The following is a 14,385-nucleotide window of genomic DNA, read 5'->3' as shown; positions in this document are numbered from 1 at the left end:
AGAATTGTCTAGATTTCAAGGCTTTAATAGCAAGCTGAAGCCTCCCTTCATGTTCAAGTAATAACGCGTTTGGTAGTTGAGGCATGTTAGAGAGAGAGAGTAGGTAGAGGGCTTGGCAAGTTTTGGGACACTTGGTGATGTGGGACACTCGGTGATAGTTTAGGTTAGTTAAAAAAATAAGAACCTTAAATAATAGGAATTTTAAAAATCTTTTTACTAACGTAAACCCCCAGCACCCGGGCCAACCCAGCACCTAGGCTATTTCTTGCCAAGACTACAACTATTAATATTAACACATAATGCCTTACTAACAAGATACACAATTATCTAAATAAGAGGGTAGAATTAATCTTGCCCTTTCTACTTTCTAATTACATAAATTTAAAAGCCTCTAAAGCGCTGCTTAGAGATTTAATGTAGTAGTCTGGCCAAAGGCCAATAAAGGATATCTACTTCCTAACAACTTTTGCTAAATAGCATGCACAAGTTAACTAGACGTCTAGTTAACTGCGTAGATAATATATATCCAGCTTTAGCCAAGCCGGCTAAGCTAATGTAACCGGCTAGCTCTAGCTCTTCTTTAGCTTTAGAGTCTAGACCGTTACACTATCCTACCCTTCCTTATCTTCCCTAGCAAGGTCCTTATTACCTTATAGTTTCACAATCTACCTTAGGATTAGGTAATTAAGGTTAGTCCTAATAGCTAGATGTTAAATAAGCTTAGTATTGCCTAGCTAAAGCACTTTAATACCTATACAAAAGACTAGAAGGTGGGTGCACACAGGCTGCTAATTGTGGACAGCTATAAGAGCCACAGCTCACATAAGTTCTACAAACACTGTAAGGAAGAGAAGATTATTATTCTCTGTATGCCTGCTTACTTGTTGCATCTGCTGCAGCCACTTAATGTGGGTTGCTTTTCACCTTTAAAGCGGGCATATAGTAATAAGATTAGTAGCTTAGCACAGTACAGCTCTAAGTAGATTAAGAAGGAGGCTTTCCTACCAGCCTTTAAAGCAGCTTTTAAGAGGTTAATTACAAAGGAGAACATCTATGCAGGCTTTAGGGGCGCTAGACTAGTTCTACACAACCTAGAGGCAGTGATATTAAAGCTTGATGTAGTCCTTTATACACTAACTCTACTAAAGCTAGAGGACACCCTATAGGAATTAAAAACTCTAAGTAACCTCTGTAAGATAGAGACTTAGTTAACGCTAGTTTGTAAGCGTGTACAACTACACAGAGATTCCCTAGTTTCTCCTCTGCTTAGAGCAGTTAAGCAGCTGAATAAGGGCATTGCACAGATAGGGCATGATAGCGTGTTAATGTGACAGGAAATAGCAGGGCTTTGCAAGGCAGTAGAGATAGCAACAGAGGTTAGAGGTTAAAAGAGGAAGTATATTTAGGCAGTAGAGAGTCTTATAGTAGGTGAGGTAGCTAATTTAATAGCTAAAAGGGAGGGTAGTAGGCAGCAGGGGGGCAGAGAGCCTGCAAAGAAGGTGCGCACACAGAGGCGTTGCGGACGTTGTAGAGAGACTGGCTACAACGCTCGCACCTGTGCAGTTGAAATTGTAGATGCATCTAATAGTAATAAGTCTAAATAGTATCTCTATCACCTGCAAATTGCAGTAAGTGGTGGTGGTGTTGCAGCATATGCATTGCAATCATCTTAACTCTGTTAGGTGGACCACTCGCTTGGGTTGGACCGCTCGCTTGTGAACTACGTTATACTTAACCTTAATTCGCAAGGATATGCGCTCTAGCTATGTACAGTAGTAGATATAGCTAATAAGATACTTATTGTGCGTAGTAAAGAGCCTGTTAGTAAACTATAGGCTGGCAGGCTTGTGATGTGTTTAGATAAGCTTAAAATAGCCTTTAATTAAGTTAAGGATAGATAGAGAATACTACAGGAAGATCCTAAGATAATTAGCGCATAGTTTAAGCTAGTAGAGGATACTTAAGTTAAGTATAGTGTTTACAATAACAACATACACAACTTTAATAAAACTAGGTTCTAGATAGGTATTACTTTGTCTTTAAAGGTTGTAACAGGCTTAGATAGACGTGCTCAGCTAGAGCTTGTTTAGCCAGGCAATTGCGAGTAGGTTACTGTTATCTAGAGCATCTGCGTGGCTAGGTATGCAACCCTGCCTTTCATTATCTGCAAAGGACGCGTCCACATCTCTGCCTAGTATAAGGAGACAGATATACCCTACAATTAGAAGCTCTTAGTCTCTAAGAATAGTTAGATAAATAATATACTTAGCCTTAAGTAGTTAAAGCACTTTAACACGCATATAAAGATATATTAGGTAGGAGTGTATAGGTTGCTTATCTTAGACAGCTATAAGAGCTATCTTAACTAGGAGTTTAAGGACTATTACCTAGAGAACAAAATCCTTACTTTCTATATACTACCTTACTTATTACACATCCTCTAGCTACTTAAAATAGTCTATTTCTTACTATTAAAGTATAAGTACTTCTAATATATTTAAGACTTAGCACGCTAATATATCTTCTATATTAATAAGGAAGGCTTCCTACTAGCCTTTAGTGATGTATTCCTTAATATATTTATAAAGGTTAACTACTAAAAGGCCTTTAAGGTATTAGGGCTTATTCCTACTAATATATAGGTAGTGTTAGATTGCCTTAAAGTGCAGCTGCATACCCTACTAGCAGTACCTCTACCTAAAATACTGTAGTAATCTAAGACGCTAAGTAATATATATAAGTTTAGGTCTTAATCTAAGCTTATAAGCAACTCCTTCTAATAATTACTAAGTATAGTGTAAGAGGGGTTATTAAAGCTTATAAAAGGGGCTAAAGAGATACTATATAAAAATATCCTTATTAAGGCCTACGTGTAAGAGCTTAACAAGTAATTAGTAGTAATAACTAAGAGAAAATCGCGTAAGAGAAAGTAGATTTAGCATAGTGGCACACTTAAGTATAGCCCTGCAGCATTGCAGGTAGCTGCTGAGGCGTCTGTAGCAGCTTAGCCATCTATAAAGACTTAGGGTAGAGGTAGTTAACTAGGAGCTTAGTTAACTATTTAGCGCTGTAGGAACTGCAGCAAGACTAGACACAACGCACAAACGTGCTAGGAGGGTGCAGAAATATCTTCTAAATCTAATATAAGCACATAGTATGCTAGGTTACTATTTAATAGTAAGTAGTTGTAGTTGTAGTAACGTGTGTTAGTCGTGCTAAGAGAAAATGGCTAGTTTGGTGATATGGTTGGCTCAGTGATAATCTACGTTATTATTAATGCATATTCTGATCTCATGCCTGCCTTTATAGTGATAGAGTTGCTTTGTAGTGCGTCTTAGTTCCCCTTAATTCTACCTTCCTTCTCTCTAACTTCACTATCGATTTCTTTTAAAGAAAAACAAGATTAGAAAAATTCAGCACGACACTCCTGTTAATAGCTCGTATTCTTTTCTTAGCAGTCTGACTTATCTTCCTCTAATCAATTAAGGACCGTTTACGGCTATTGTTATGCATCTGCCGCAATATATTGCATCCTAAAGAGGTTTCAGGCCTTATCCATGCCACGCTTCCCAATATTCTTCAACCAATCCTATGCGCCGAATTGTGCTCTATTGTCGTGGTGGAAGTTGGTCCTATAGGCCTTGATCGTCACCTCTGTTGACTACCTTGGACTAGCACGTCTCAGGGCATGTATATATGGTCGCCTCCTAGCTAGCAATCATTTCGGCGCAGTTTTCTATCAATACATACAGCGTTTGCGTCTGCCGCCAGATATATATTGTTGATTTCTGCGTCCGACAGACTGACAAACAGGTATATTGAGAAGGTTGGAGAACGTACACTTGCGAAATTTATAACGCTTTCTTATGCACTCGTGATGCCATTAAGCTTCCACGTTGCGTCATCCGGCATATATTCAGTCCCAAACCCACATCTCAAGAGTCCATTCATGTTAATTAAGCTTGATATTTGATTACTGGGGTGCAATAAAGAAGTAACGGTGACATGTTCAATTGAGGTAACGACACAAGGGTGGGTGCATGCGTCTCTTGGAGGCTGTCGATTTCTAAGGCTACTCTACGATGGTAGCCTGGCTCATCTACAGTACTACTTTATGGGCCTTGTCCTGGATGAAGGCAGTGTTTCAGACAAAAGCCACAGTCAAGGGGAGTCCGAAGAATCAGACGAAAGGATGATATCCCGAGAGGTGCATCGGTGTCCATCCATGAGTATAAGTTGTACAACTTCAAGGCGCGCAGCTGCCCCTATTTGAGTGGTGATAGTCCTTCGCCCAACTTCGAACTGTGGCTGTTGACCAATACATTGGGGAAAGGTGGCGAATTTGTGCCTGAAGGTCGACGCATTGAGTGCTTGGCGTGGGAACATGCAAGTGCATCAACTGCGCTGCAAACTTCGAGAACCCTCAGAGTGGCCTTGTAATGATCTTGTTCCACAACACGCTTTGGGAAGCTGAAATCAGTCTTTCTCTGACAAAGAACAGACACTTTAAGTCATGCTCGGCAATACATTCTAGCTTCTGTATCGCGCCAAAGGCCGTATCACTGTTCGCGGGTCCACCTGTGGGGCGTCCGAAAGGTTTGCATTCGTCATCCAATGTTATGAACCCTGCACATTCCCCGAATGTCAAGAATCAAGAATTTTTTATCCAATGAGATGTCTCTTGTACTGTGGCTTTTCTGCTGGCGAGCTAACAAACGTGGACATGCCAATGACCTTGGAGCAGAAATTAAGCTCCTGCGGTGTGTGGACAGGAAACGAAGCGTGCACATCCTGACACGAGTCGACCTCGGAATAACATTTCATATTATCTGAACGTTGTGCGCATGACGAATTTTGGCTCATCAGCGGGACCTTCTTCAGTATTGGCCTTGCTTAGCACCCGCGCAAATGCAAGCCTTCTTTCTCGACCATCTTCGCATAGTCTCATCTACTCCTTTCACTAAATCTTCATTCATCTTTTTCTCTAGCATGCGTCAACAAAGCCTCTAGTCGTCAGTGAGCTCCAACACCCGGTATGTCTCAGTAAGCATCGGCTTAAAGTAATGGGCCTGCCCAAGCTAAGCGAATGGTCATCGATCATGTCACATTCAGCCCTGACCATCTCCGCGTCTCGTCCACAAGATCGAACACACACAATGCGGACAAGAGTCTCGTGGATCACCTTTTGAACGACGGCCCTGCTGAGCACAACGCCAATTTCGTTCGATATGACAACGGTAATGCGTCGACTAAGTAGTCAAGTGCATGCCAGTCTAGCCACGATTCAAGGTCGTGAGAGGCTCTGACCGCTATTCGACACTGATGTAAATAACAGTGCTCGGACTTCCGCGTTGATTGTAGACACACTTGATTCTGTGGCTTCAGCGACACTGACAAGTCCAGGTATGCTTTGTTATCGCAGCAGATGTGGATTGAGAAGGGCAAGACAGATTACTCTAGAACAAAATCTAGAGGAAGCTAGTCTGGCTTAGGTAGACAGAAGTATAAAAGCTAGTTACCTTTACAGATAGATTAGTAGGGGAATCTGACTACTGCTCGCTTAACTCTTTCTACCTCTGAAGATCGTTGAGGCGCAACATCTCCAACAGAACTACATCTATGATTGGGTCGCTGAACCTCAGAATACTAAGAACATGTCTTCGCGTGAGACTCATCGCTTCCCCTTCTTCAACACCAACCCCTTCCACCCCTTACTATCTCTTATCCTCCTTAGGGCCTTCACGGCAATAGGGTCCTTCCCCAGCCCCTCACAACAGGCCTTCTTCTCCTGATCGTTCTCGTGCTCGTGGAACTCGCACCATTCTTTCTCCGTCTTCGGCCTCTCGCCTCTCGCCAACATGGTAACCAACTCGAACAAGAAAGCTTGGGGCAGCTGACTCCGTAACGGGATCGCAAACTCGTTGTCCTTATCTGGATTCCAGTACACGGTGTACATGTCGAGGAAGTACCGGCAAAGCGGCGAGTCCGGGGGAAGAGAAGTGTAGGCCGCAATGACGTTGCTATGGTCGGGCATCGATTGCAAAATCTCGTCGTTCATTTGCCAGGCGAGGAGTACGGCACGGCGAAGCGCAGGAATGGAGTAGCGGTGTGCGAAGATGTAGAGGGCGATGAAGCGACGTTCCAGAAAGCCTTCAAGGCCCCGCCATTTGTACGGACGCGAGCAGCACGGGCAAAGTGTCTCTTTAGGAAGCTCAGGCTTCTCAGCAGGGTTGCGGACCGGAGGTGAGGGATTGAGATTATCTCCGTCGCTGGGTGAGCCCGGGACCTTGTCTGCGCTGGCGACTTCTGAAGCACTGGGGGCTTTCCCATCAGAGGTTTGGCTGGCGGTGTCGTCGTTTTCGAGACTTATGCCCCATGATGCTGTGTCGACATCGCCACTCTCTGGATGATATGTTGTACCGTTCGCGCCGTTCATGTCGATGGCGTGTGTTGGAGGATGAACTTCTTTTCCGCCCTCAATGAGATGATGTGGGATGAAACCAGTATAGAGCCACATCATGAAAGCATCAAACACATCAGGACTCACGTCCTCGAGCTCCAGTGATGGCCCTGAGCCTTTATATGGCGACGGCTCCTCCTCGCCGAGGCATTGATCGAAATGTGTTGAGCATCGCCGAAGCAGCTCTTTGTGAGAACTGAATGATTCCTGGTCGTGCTTTGGGCCGACCTTGACTGTGATGATCGTCTGGTCAAAGTTCCTGGCCTTGATTAGCTGTGCAGTCACACACCGAGTTGGGAGCGTGTGCTTGCCTGAATGTGTGACCGAGTGTGGAAGCGCCTTTGGAGTTGATGAACGGCATTTTGAGTAAGTAGTCTGGTTCCATTCAGCTCGAATGCAGGGAGATTGCATTGTTATAGCAGAAGCACCGACTCTGACTCCACTACGGGAGTACGGGAGAACCGGTTTCATGCGCGTGCTACATGTTCGAGATAAGACGTCTCAATTGCTTGTCCAGTGCCGTATGCAGGCCGGCGCACAAGTCCAGGAGGCTTGACTCGGGGGGGCAAAAGCTTGTTTGAAACCTTCGCTCAGCGTGTTCAAGTCACGCTCTAGCTGAGATCTGGGCACAGCTGGGCGATTGCGCAACGGCTGAGCTTAGAGTTAGTGTTGGGCGGATGATGGTGGGTTTCGCGTGGTGTTTCATGGCTCTTGGCAATCCTGGCGGAGAAGACGTGGGGCACCGTTTGCCTCAGGAACGCGTCCCATCAGATCACGACTTTTGTTCACAACTCAAAGGCCAAACGAGGAAGATACAAGAACGTCTGTTGGAACTCTTCAGAGTACGGGTATTTTTCCAAATTTATATAGATTATGAATTGTAGATTAACTGTGCTTCGCGTAAATGGTCTTTGCTCGGTGGACTGTGACGATCAGGTGTGCTCTAGTCTTTAGACGTGCAGTCGAACACTCTGTGATACTAGGGGGCCTGTGTGTCTGGTGGATGTCGTGGCCTGGGCGGCTCGCGGGTAGTCATTGGGTGATGCTTTCCACTGATGATGCATGGGCGCTCGCTGCCTGACCGCGATTGATTGATTTGTGCAGACCACCCAGCGCGTGCGAACCGTCCTCAATGCCGTAATTTGGGACAAGGCTAATCCTATCTCACACAAGAGACAGACAATGCTACGATGCCTATTAGCATAACAAACTCGACGAGAAAACCAAACCGCACGGTCTCAATGGAAGCAAATATGTGACGAATAGCAATACTCTTCTGTTCGTTCATTACTCAAGCATGGGGTATGTGTCATCTGCAGCAGTTATGCCTCCTCCGTGAACTTCTTGTACTCAGTCTCGCTCATTAGCTTGCCAGCAGGCTCCTCAGAGACGGTGATCTTCGCGATCCAAGCCTCACCCTCAGGATCCTTGTTGATATCGCCCGGCTTTTGCTCCAGCGCCGCGTTCACCTCCGCAACAGTCCCGCTGACGGGTGTGAGGATATCTGAGGCAGACTTGACAGACTCGACGGCGCCAATGGCGTCGCCCTCTCCAACCTCGAGGTCAATCTGGGGGAGTTCGATGTAGACGACGTCACCGAGTGCTTTCGCAGCGTATTCGGAGATACCGAGGGTGTCTAGTCGAAGGTCAGCGTTGGCAATCGCTGCTATGCAGAACATAATGCTCAGGTCAACAAGGCAACTTATGCGGTTTAACATACATGTCTTGCCGTCGGCGGAGGCCTCAATCCACTCGTGGTCCTCGGTGTACTTTTTTTCCTTCACTGTAGCCAGTCAGTAATCTCATTTTTTTCTTCAATCGCTATGGTGAAGCTCAGGAAGCGTACACTGGGCAGACACCGTGAATAGCCGGGGCTTCTGCGCGGTCTGCTTCCACTGCTGACAGGCAAAAGGACTTGGCCTTTTCGCCATAGCAGAAGCCAATTGGCGCGCAGCACGAGCAACAGAGTATCGAGAGGCCATTGTGCGAATTATCTCGTGTGTGGAAGGAGAATTAATTGCAGTTCATGGAGCTCGGGAGAGCTGCCGTGAGATAGGTACGACAACGCCAAGCCGCGCTAGATGGCGGAGCTGGCGATACGAAAGGCGCGCGAACGTTTTCCGAAAGCGACCACCTTTTGCGAGGGAAAGCGCGCGACCACGACGGCGACACCAAACAATAGGTCACCATGTTGTACGAAATGATAGGAGTGGTATGGTAGCCTTTGTGACAGTTTCGCTGGGGATTAAAGGGCGCTGACATTGGCAGGTACGGCCCGGCCGTCTCACCGAAGTAAAAGAGTATGCACCACCGCCCCCAGTTCGAACAGCAATCTTCAGAGATTCATACTGATATTCAGGGCTCAGAATCGCCAAAACCGCCGGCAAGATCGTCCTAGAGCGAAACGGCGTCGTGCGCGGCGTCTCGAACTGGGGCACTTTCCTGCTCCCGAAGGCCATGAAGAAACTGCAGACGACACACCACTACGGCCACTATTTCATCATGCGCTTCGATGCCAGCGCACGCGCACAACACTCGCTGCGAAAGACAATGTCGCTCGACCCTCGTATGATTCGATACTCTATCGTGAAGATGGGCACAAAGTTCGAGGAGATCAAGGACATCACAGGGAAGGCTGAGTTCAGGTGAACGAAGAAGAACGACTCAATTTAGTTGAGGAGGGAACATCGGATGACTGTACAGTACCCTATTTACAACACTGCGATGTGTATACGGACGGAGCAGGCAGCATACTATGGCGTTTGGGTCATTTTGGACGTAGATCCATTGCAGGGACAGGAAGAGACGATTCGCAGTGTCGAAAATGCACTCAGTTCTCATCGAACGGTGCGCGCATCATGAGGCCCTTACGACTGACGTGCAGATCACGCATGCAAAGCAAGTGATGAATAGGCGGCAAACTCTCTGGAGATACGAATTCAAACAGCGAGCTGTCCAATACCCGGTCGAACGTGCCTTGAACATGGTTCCTATTGTGAAAGTGAGCTAGTAAGACTCTAGCTCCTTCCCACCGGCTGCATCTGCATAGAGCAGTCGCATCAATGCCAAGGCCAACGGTGAAGCGCATCGAGCAGATTGGGGATTTGGACCAGAAGACCCCGATACTGTACCGAGCTGGTGCTTGGACATCGCTCTTGGGGATCTCCCATCTCCTTCCTTAACATAGTGCGCAGTCACAAGAGGCTCACTCCTACTACTGTGCATTATCCGGGATCGCTTGCTGGTCATTTTATAAATAACCACAATCTCACTATAGCATAAAGGTTGAAGGTCGGCGATTGGACTATGGGGCATCATGATCCCGTGTAGCTTGACTCTGATTACTATAGCCATCTGAACACAACCCCTGGCGCTCGGTCAGCAAACAGCACGACGAACGAGATTGCACGAGTCGACGGAGGATACTACTGCACCCTGGGAAGTCTCTCCGCGCCAACGAGGCATCAGCGCAGCTCAGAGGCTTTGTGTAGCAATTTTGATTAATATCGTGGGTGGTAATCATGCCTCTCCCGGCAGACGTAGCTGCTCTATGTATTGATGGAAAACTGCGCTGAGTTGCTTGCTAGCTAGGAGGCGGCCATATATACATGTCCTGAGACGTGCTAGTCCAAGGCAGTCAACAGAGGTAACGATCAAGGCCTATAGGACCGACTTGCACCGCAACAATGTCTAGTACCTTACGCCCACGAAAAGTGTTCTGAGTGCAGATATACTCCGAAAGACTTTGCTCCCTTGACTATTCCCAGATTCTCCCTTGCAACAGCATTGCGTACACTATTCTGCATGGTGATCGGCCCACAGACATAAACGCTCAATGCACTGCCCTCCGCTACTGCTCTTTCACCTTCTTTCTGTACAACAAGCGGCAAGTCAGGCCGGCCGGAGAAGTCCGTTTTTGGCGCGCTGACATGGTCGCTCTTGGTCTTGATTTTGATGTTATCTGAAGACAATGAAAAGACTAGGTCATCTCCACTCGACCGTGTCATGCCGGTGGTCCCCTCTGTTTCGCCGGTCAGATGAACTTCGATAGCGATGTCGTCTGGCCTCTGCAGCATCGAGTATTTCGCAAAGAGCTCAGCAACTGTCTCCATGAACCAAGTGCGGCTGTCTACATCGCGAGTCGACAGAATGATTCGTAGACTACGGCGAAGATCGAAACTGCCGGCGTGCTTCTCTTCATCAGTAGTTGACTTCACCTCAACCACTGCTTCAGTCGCTGTGGTAGCACTGCGCTGTCTGCAGAACAGCTCTAGGAAGGAAAGGATCCAGCCAGCACCTGATCCGCCGGCAATGACGAGCAAGCGATCTGCCTCGTTGAATCTCTGAATATTGATGCCTCCGTATGGGCCATCGATGAGCACAGATACAGGGGTGCCTGGCTGCTTCTCAGCATATGCGTGTAACTTCTTGGTCAAGCCATGCGAATGACGGATGTAAAACACGAGCTCGGACGTCTCGTTCGCTCGAATCGTAGGTAGTGAGCAGATGGTGAAAGGATGCGAAGAAAAGGCTTGAAGCCCAAAGCTTGTGAACCGCAGGAAACAATGCTGCCCTGGCTTCCAACGCATGTTAACTGATGGGATCGTAAGTCGTATGAAACCATTGCCTTCGATGTGTATGTGAGCCTTCTGGGTGAAGCCGTACTCGAAGGCAGTGCGAACCCATGGGTAGACAAAGCAGGGGACGTAGATAGCGGCCGTCGCAACGAAGTAGTGCCTTTTGACATGTTAGCACCAATGACCAGCCAACGGCAAAGATAGCTGACCAGGAAGTGAGCGTGTAGTCGCAGTGCCAGAAGAAGACTATGACAAATACCACGACAGCAAGGAAGTGAGTCGCTTTGAAGAACTCATAGCTCATGTGTCTGCGCCACGTCAGTTCGAGCCCGTATCATCAGCCGTATTGTGACTGACCTCATCATGCTATGCGAGGCGAAGGTGAGCCAAGCTTGGAAGATAAGCGCCACAATGCCGGTCCAGTAGAACAAGGTATTCATCATCGTGACTTGCGATACCATATCGTGGAACCGAATGTGGTAGACAATGAACGGAAATGTGTGCATCAATGCCAGAAGGAAGAACGCATAAGCGCTCCACCGATGGAAGACCTGAATCTTCTCGTGGGAAACCCCAGTCGTGAGGGTGATCCAGTTTGTCTTGCTTGCCGTTGCACTACAAATGGTCAGTGTGAAGACGTCCGGGGTACTCCGACTGACGTACAAGACAAATGGCATACAGGCTAATGCCATCCAGCCTGATCTTGTACCAAGTGGTGGCGAGTGACCAAAATGCTCGCTCGACCAGTAGTACGGCTGTGGGATTAAATCCATGCCTAGGATTGGGCGTGTCAGTAGTGGCCTGCATATTTGAGATGCATATGTCGGGTTTGACCCACAAAAGAAGTAGACTGCCCCTATGGCTCCTAGAATCAGCAGTCCAACTGGCGCTGTATTCCATTTCAGCGGTTTGACATGGAAACCGCGGTATGAGAGATATCGAATGACTGCAATCAGCTGCAGCCAGACGCGAGGACCTCTCGTCGCACAGTATCCCAGAACCTGCGATGATATGATATGGCCAATGACGAAGACACCGATAGTACTCATGAAGAAAGCCACTGTTGGTAGAGCGTAGACGTAGTCGGCGATGTACCTGATGACATGATGTTAGAAGTGTAATTACGGAGCTGTAACCTTTCGCGTACCAAAAGTGCCATCGCTGCATGTAGTAGCTGCACTGCTCTTCGGTGAATTTTTCGCAAGTAAATTCGCGACCCCCTGTCAGCTGCAGTGGATAAGTAAGCCAGCTTGCCATGGTACCAAATCCTGTATTCGATAGCAAGTAAATGCCTTTGTTCAAGGTTGTAGAGCGTAGAAATGGGGTTCAAGAATCTGAAGTAGGTCGGGGATCGCAAGATAAGCGTTGTCTAACACCTGCACACTGTGTTAAGCTTTGCTAAACGAGACCTTAAGCCATTGCCAATTGTGACGCGACCATCGCGCCGGAAACGCAGTTACCAGCGCCATGAATGCATCTGAGCATGATTTGATTGGAGGCGTTTATGTTCATGTATGGCTGACTTATCTTGCGGCAGGTGTTGCGACGCAGGTTGGAGCGACTCGGTCTGGGTCTAGTCCTGTTGCGGTCAAGAGCGAGTGTTCGAGCGACTTTGAGCAAGTTAACGCGTGCCTCCGATGATTGCCTGCGCATTGCGCTTTTCCAGTGAGGAGGAATTCATGATTGTTATTACCCGACGTGAAGCTGCTTTGGCCCTGACACCTTACAATCATCCATTTACCACTCTTTCGAAACTACTGGACCGGCTTGACATCCGTCATTACCAACAGCACAAGATCTTTGGCCAGACTTTTGGACCTTGACATTCTTTGCATGTGATTGAGGAGATCACCAGCATCGCAACCAGTCCAACTCCATACTTCGCAGCAACCACCCAAGACTAGAGCCGAACATGGACATGTCAATGTCAATGACGTCTGCGACAGCGACAGGCACCATGGCAATGTCATCGTCGACGTCTACATCATCTTCGATGGCGATGGACGCCGAGTCGATGGCCATGGTCTTCTACGTCTCTTCTTCCACGCCTCTTTGGTCCGCATCTTTTACGCCTCACAGCACCGGAGAGTATGCCGGGATTTGCATTTTCCTGATCGCACTAGGCACGATGTTCAGGTTATTGCTGGCGTTTCGCCTCAACTTCTTCGGCATTCTCGCTGCTGTAAGGCAGAACCGGTACAATGGACTAATACAATCGCATACCATGGAGGATAAGACGAAGCCAAGGCCATGGAGGGCGGACGAAGCCGTCATGGTAGCGGCACTGGATGTTGTAGTCGCAGGTGTGAGCTATCTGCTGTGAGTACACTGGATGCCGAGCGCTAAGAAGCTTCAGCTAATTTGAATGTAGGATGCTCGCGGTGATGACCTTCAACGTTGGGTACTTTTTGTCCGTTCTTGCTGGCGTGTTTCTTGGGAGTCTGGTCTGCGGTCGGTTCACTGGAAGTGCTGGGACACACTGAGCAGCTGGTCTCGCTCCTAGGCCGAGTCACACAGACTCATTTCGCTCTAGTTTTTTCTCAGTCAGTTTTGTAGTCATCTTCAACCGATACCCTAATCAAGATAGGTCACTTATCTGGTAGGCAATGTAGCTTTCTCTTCATAACGAACTATATTGTCGAACCTCATCCGAATCGCATCGCTTTCGTGCATACAGCAAGCCCGTATCCATGACCTGTAACGAGAAGACTTGTCAGACACCCAACCTTTCATGAGGAGTCTTTCTCAAGGCACGCATGGTATGGTCCTGGAGATGAATGTGAACGTTGGCCTTTTGGTGGAGCGATCGATCCTGCTGACGATGTGCCAGGGTTATTTTTCGACCTGCAGTCCAAAGGTGCAAAGCCTGATGCTGATCTCCTAGGCTAATCGCTTCGCGCAGCCTGATTCGATGCCGCTTTACGCGACGGTAGGCGAGCGAAGGCGTTGCGTTCACCGGTGCTGCCGGGGCGAGGAATTACCGTGGGGGAGAGGCGCCCTTCCGTATCAGGCTAGCTCTCAAAAGCTTAGCAGGTTCCTCCGAACTATCTTGTGCCTACAACATCAGCCAGGCGTCCTCCATCTATAAGCTTCTAGAGGTTCGTTGTACTGCATTCAAGATAGCTCATAATGGTTACATAAGCAAGTATGCGTGATACCCACCCAGTAAAAAGAACAATTCAACATCCCGCCCCGCCCATGATCACAATGGCAGTGAAGCAATCTAAGTCGACCCAGCAGTTCCACGAGGACGTCGCTCGCGCTGGGCTTGGCCGCGCTATCTGCAAGCAGCGCGAACGAGACGCAGTATATAGCAAGCTGCTTTTTTGAGCACGTCTCTCGCTATCA

General features: G+C 47.7%; 7 protein-coding genes across 7 annotated transcripts; 4 read left to right on the top strand and 3 right to left on the bottom strand.

The window, feature by feature from the left end:
• The first annotated feature begins 606 nt into the window (after window positions 1-606).
• Window positions 607-1,720, top strand: M421DRAFT_426500 (uncharacterized protein). The gene is made up of 4 exons (XM_033594418.1): window positions 607-908; window positions 984-1,118; window positions 1,209-1,319; window positions 1,407-1,720. Exons 1-4 carry the CDS (start codon window positions 870-872, stop codon window positions 1,602-1,604), a joined length of 483 nt encoding a protein of 160 aa, XP_033443132.1. The 5' UTR covers window positions 607-869; the 3' UTR covers window positions 1,605-1,720.
• Window positions 1,721-5,011: 3,291 nt separating this feature from the next.
• Window positions 5,012-5,378, top strand: M421DRAFT_426498 (uncharacterized protein; the record flags this gene model as incomplete). The annotated part of the gene is made up of 1 exon (XM_033594417.1): window positions 5,012-5,378. A coding segment is annotated over exon 1 (167 nt), but the record flags the coding sequence as incomplete, so codon positions are not given.
• Window positions 5,379-5,420: 42 nt separating this feature from the next.
• M421DRAFT_426497 (uncharacterized protein) lies at window positions 5,421-7,216 on the bottom strand. Its single transcript, XM_033594416.1, has 2 exons — window positions 6,772-7,216; window positions 5,421-6,719 (listed from the first exon to the last, which is right to left on the bottom strand). Exons 1-2 carry the CDS (start codon window positions 6,819-6,821, stop codon window positions 5,672-5,674), a joined length of 1,098 nt encoding a protein of 365 aa, XP_033443130.1. The 5' UTR covers window positions 6,822-7,216; the 3' UTR covers window positions 5,421-5,671.
• A 137-nt stretch (window positions 7,217-7,353) lies between these two features.
• Window positions 7,354-8,479, bottom strand: M421DRAFT_426496 (uncharacterized protein). The gene is made up of 3 exons (XM_033594415.1): window positions 8,307-8,479; window positions 8,181-8,243; window positions 7,354-8,096 (listed from the first exon to the last, which is right to left on the bottom strand). Exons 1-3 carry the CDS (start codon window positions 8,440-8,442, stop codon window positions 7,783-7,785), a joined length of 513 nt encoding a protein of 170 aa, XP_033443129.1. The 5' UTR covers window positions 8,443-8,479; the 3' UTR covers window positions 7,354-7,782.
• Window positions 8,480-8,648: 169 nt separating this feature from the next.
• Window positions 8,649-9,109, top strand: M421DRAFT_76910 (37S ribosomal protein Mrp17; the record flags this gene model as incomplete). Its single annotated transcript, XM_033597274.1, has 3 exons — window positions 8,649-8,672; window positions 8,729-8,760; window positions 8,827-9,109. 3 exons carry the CDS (start codon window positions 8,649-8,651, stop codon window positions 9,107-9,109), a joined length of 339 nt encoding a protein of 112 aa, XP_033443128.1.
• Window positions 9,110-9,950: 841 nt separating this feature from the next.
• Window positions 9,951-12,500, bottom strand: M421DRAFT_426493 (putative ferric-chelate reductase). The gene is made up of 6 exons (XM_033594414.1): window positions 12,185-12,500; window positions 11,876-12,132; window positions 11,701-11,812; window positions 11,395-11,652; window positions 11,247-11,345; window positions 9,951-11,197 (listed from the first exon to the last, which is right to left on the bottom strand). Exons 1-6 carry the CDS (start codon window positions 12,292-12,294, stop codon window positions 10,159-10,161), a joined length of 1,875 nt encoding a protein of 624 aa, XP_033443127.1. The 5' UTR covers window positions 12,295-12,500; the 3' UTR covers window positions 9,951-10,158.
• A 207-nt stretch (window positions 12,501-12,707) lies between these two features.
• Window positions 12,708-13,695, top strand: M421DRAFT_426492 (uncharacterized protein). Its single transcript, XM_033594413.1, has 2 exons — window positions 12,708-13,356; window positions 13,409-13,695. The coding sequence occupies exons 1-2, from the start codon at window positions 12,995-12,997 to the stop codon at window positions 13,518-13,520; spliced, it is 474 nt and encodes a 157-aa protein (XP_033443126.1). The 5' UTR covers window positions 12,708-12,994; the 3' UTR covers window positions 13,521-13,695.
• Window positions 13,696-14,385: the final 690 nt, after the last annotated feature.

The sequence above is a fragment of the Didymella exigua genome, assembly GCF_010094145.1.
Source record: "Didymella exigua CBS 183.55 unplaced genomic scaffold M421scaffold_59, whole genome shotgun sequence".
Taxonomy (NCBI): Eukaryota; Fungi; Ascomycota; class Dothideomycetes; order Pleosporales; family Didymellaceae; genus Didymella; species Didymella exigua.
The sequence above is the reverse complement of the archived record's forward strand: the minus strand, read 5'-3'. Positions and strand labels throughout refer to the sequence as shown.

Excerpts from the sequence above, each read along its gene's own strand:
- M421DRAFT_426500 (XM_033594418.1), top strand. The coding sequence starts at position 870 with ATGCCTGCTTACTTGTTGCATCTGCTGCAGCCACTTAAT. Across the intron at positions 1,119-1,208 it reads CAGTGATATTAAAGCTTGAT|TTAACGCTAGTTTGTAAGCG; the intron begins GTAGTCCTTTAT and ends ATAGAGACTTAG. Across the intron at positions 1,320-1,406 it reads CACAGATAGGGCATGATAGC|GCAGTAGAGAGTCTTATAGT; the intron begins GTGTTAATGTGA and ends AAGTATATTTAG.
- M421DRAFT_426497 (XM_033594416.1), bottom strand. The coding sequence starts at position 6,821 with ATGCCGTTCATCAACTCCAAAGGCGCTTCCACACTCGGTCACACATTC. Across the intron at positions 6,720-6,771 it reads ACACTCGGTCACACATTCAG|GAACTTTGACCAGACGATCA; the intron begins GCAAGCACACGC and ends AATCAAGGCCAG.
- M421DRAFT_426496 (XM_033594415.1), bottom strand. The coding sequence starts at position 8,442 with ATGGCCTCTCGATACTCTGTTGCTCGTGCTGCGCGCCAATTGGCTTCT. Across the intron at positions 8,244-8,306 it reads ATTCACGGTGTCTGCCCAGT|TGAAGGAAAAAAAGTACACC; the intron begins GTACGCTTCCTG and ends GACTGGCTACAG. Across the intron at positions 8,097-8,180 it reads CTCCGCCGACGGCAAGACAT|ACACCCTCGGTATCTCCGAA; the intron begins GTATGTTAAACC and ends ACCTTCGACTAG.
- M421DRAFT_426493 (XM_033594414.1), bottom strand. The coding sequence starts at position 12,294 with ATGGCAAGCTGGCTTACTTATCCACTGCAGCTGACAGGGGGTCGCGAA. Across the intron at positions 12,133-12,184 it reads ATGCAGCGATGGCACTTTTG|GTACATCGCCGACTACGTCT; the intron begins GTACGCGAAAGG and ends TCATGTCATCAG. Across the intron at positions 11,653-11,700 it reads GCCTGTATGCCATTTGTCTT|TGCAACGGCAAGCAAGACAA; the intron begins GTACGTCAGTCG and ends GACCATTTGTAG.
- M421DRAFT_426492 (XM_033594413.1), top strand. The coding sequence starts at position 12,995 with ATGGCAATGTCATCGTCGACGTCTACATCATCTTCGATGGCGATGGAC. Across the intron at positions 13,357-13,408 it reads GCAGGTGTGAGCTATCTGCT|GATGCTCGCGGTGATGACCT; the intron begins GTGAGTACACTG and ends ATTTGAATGTAG.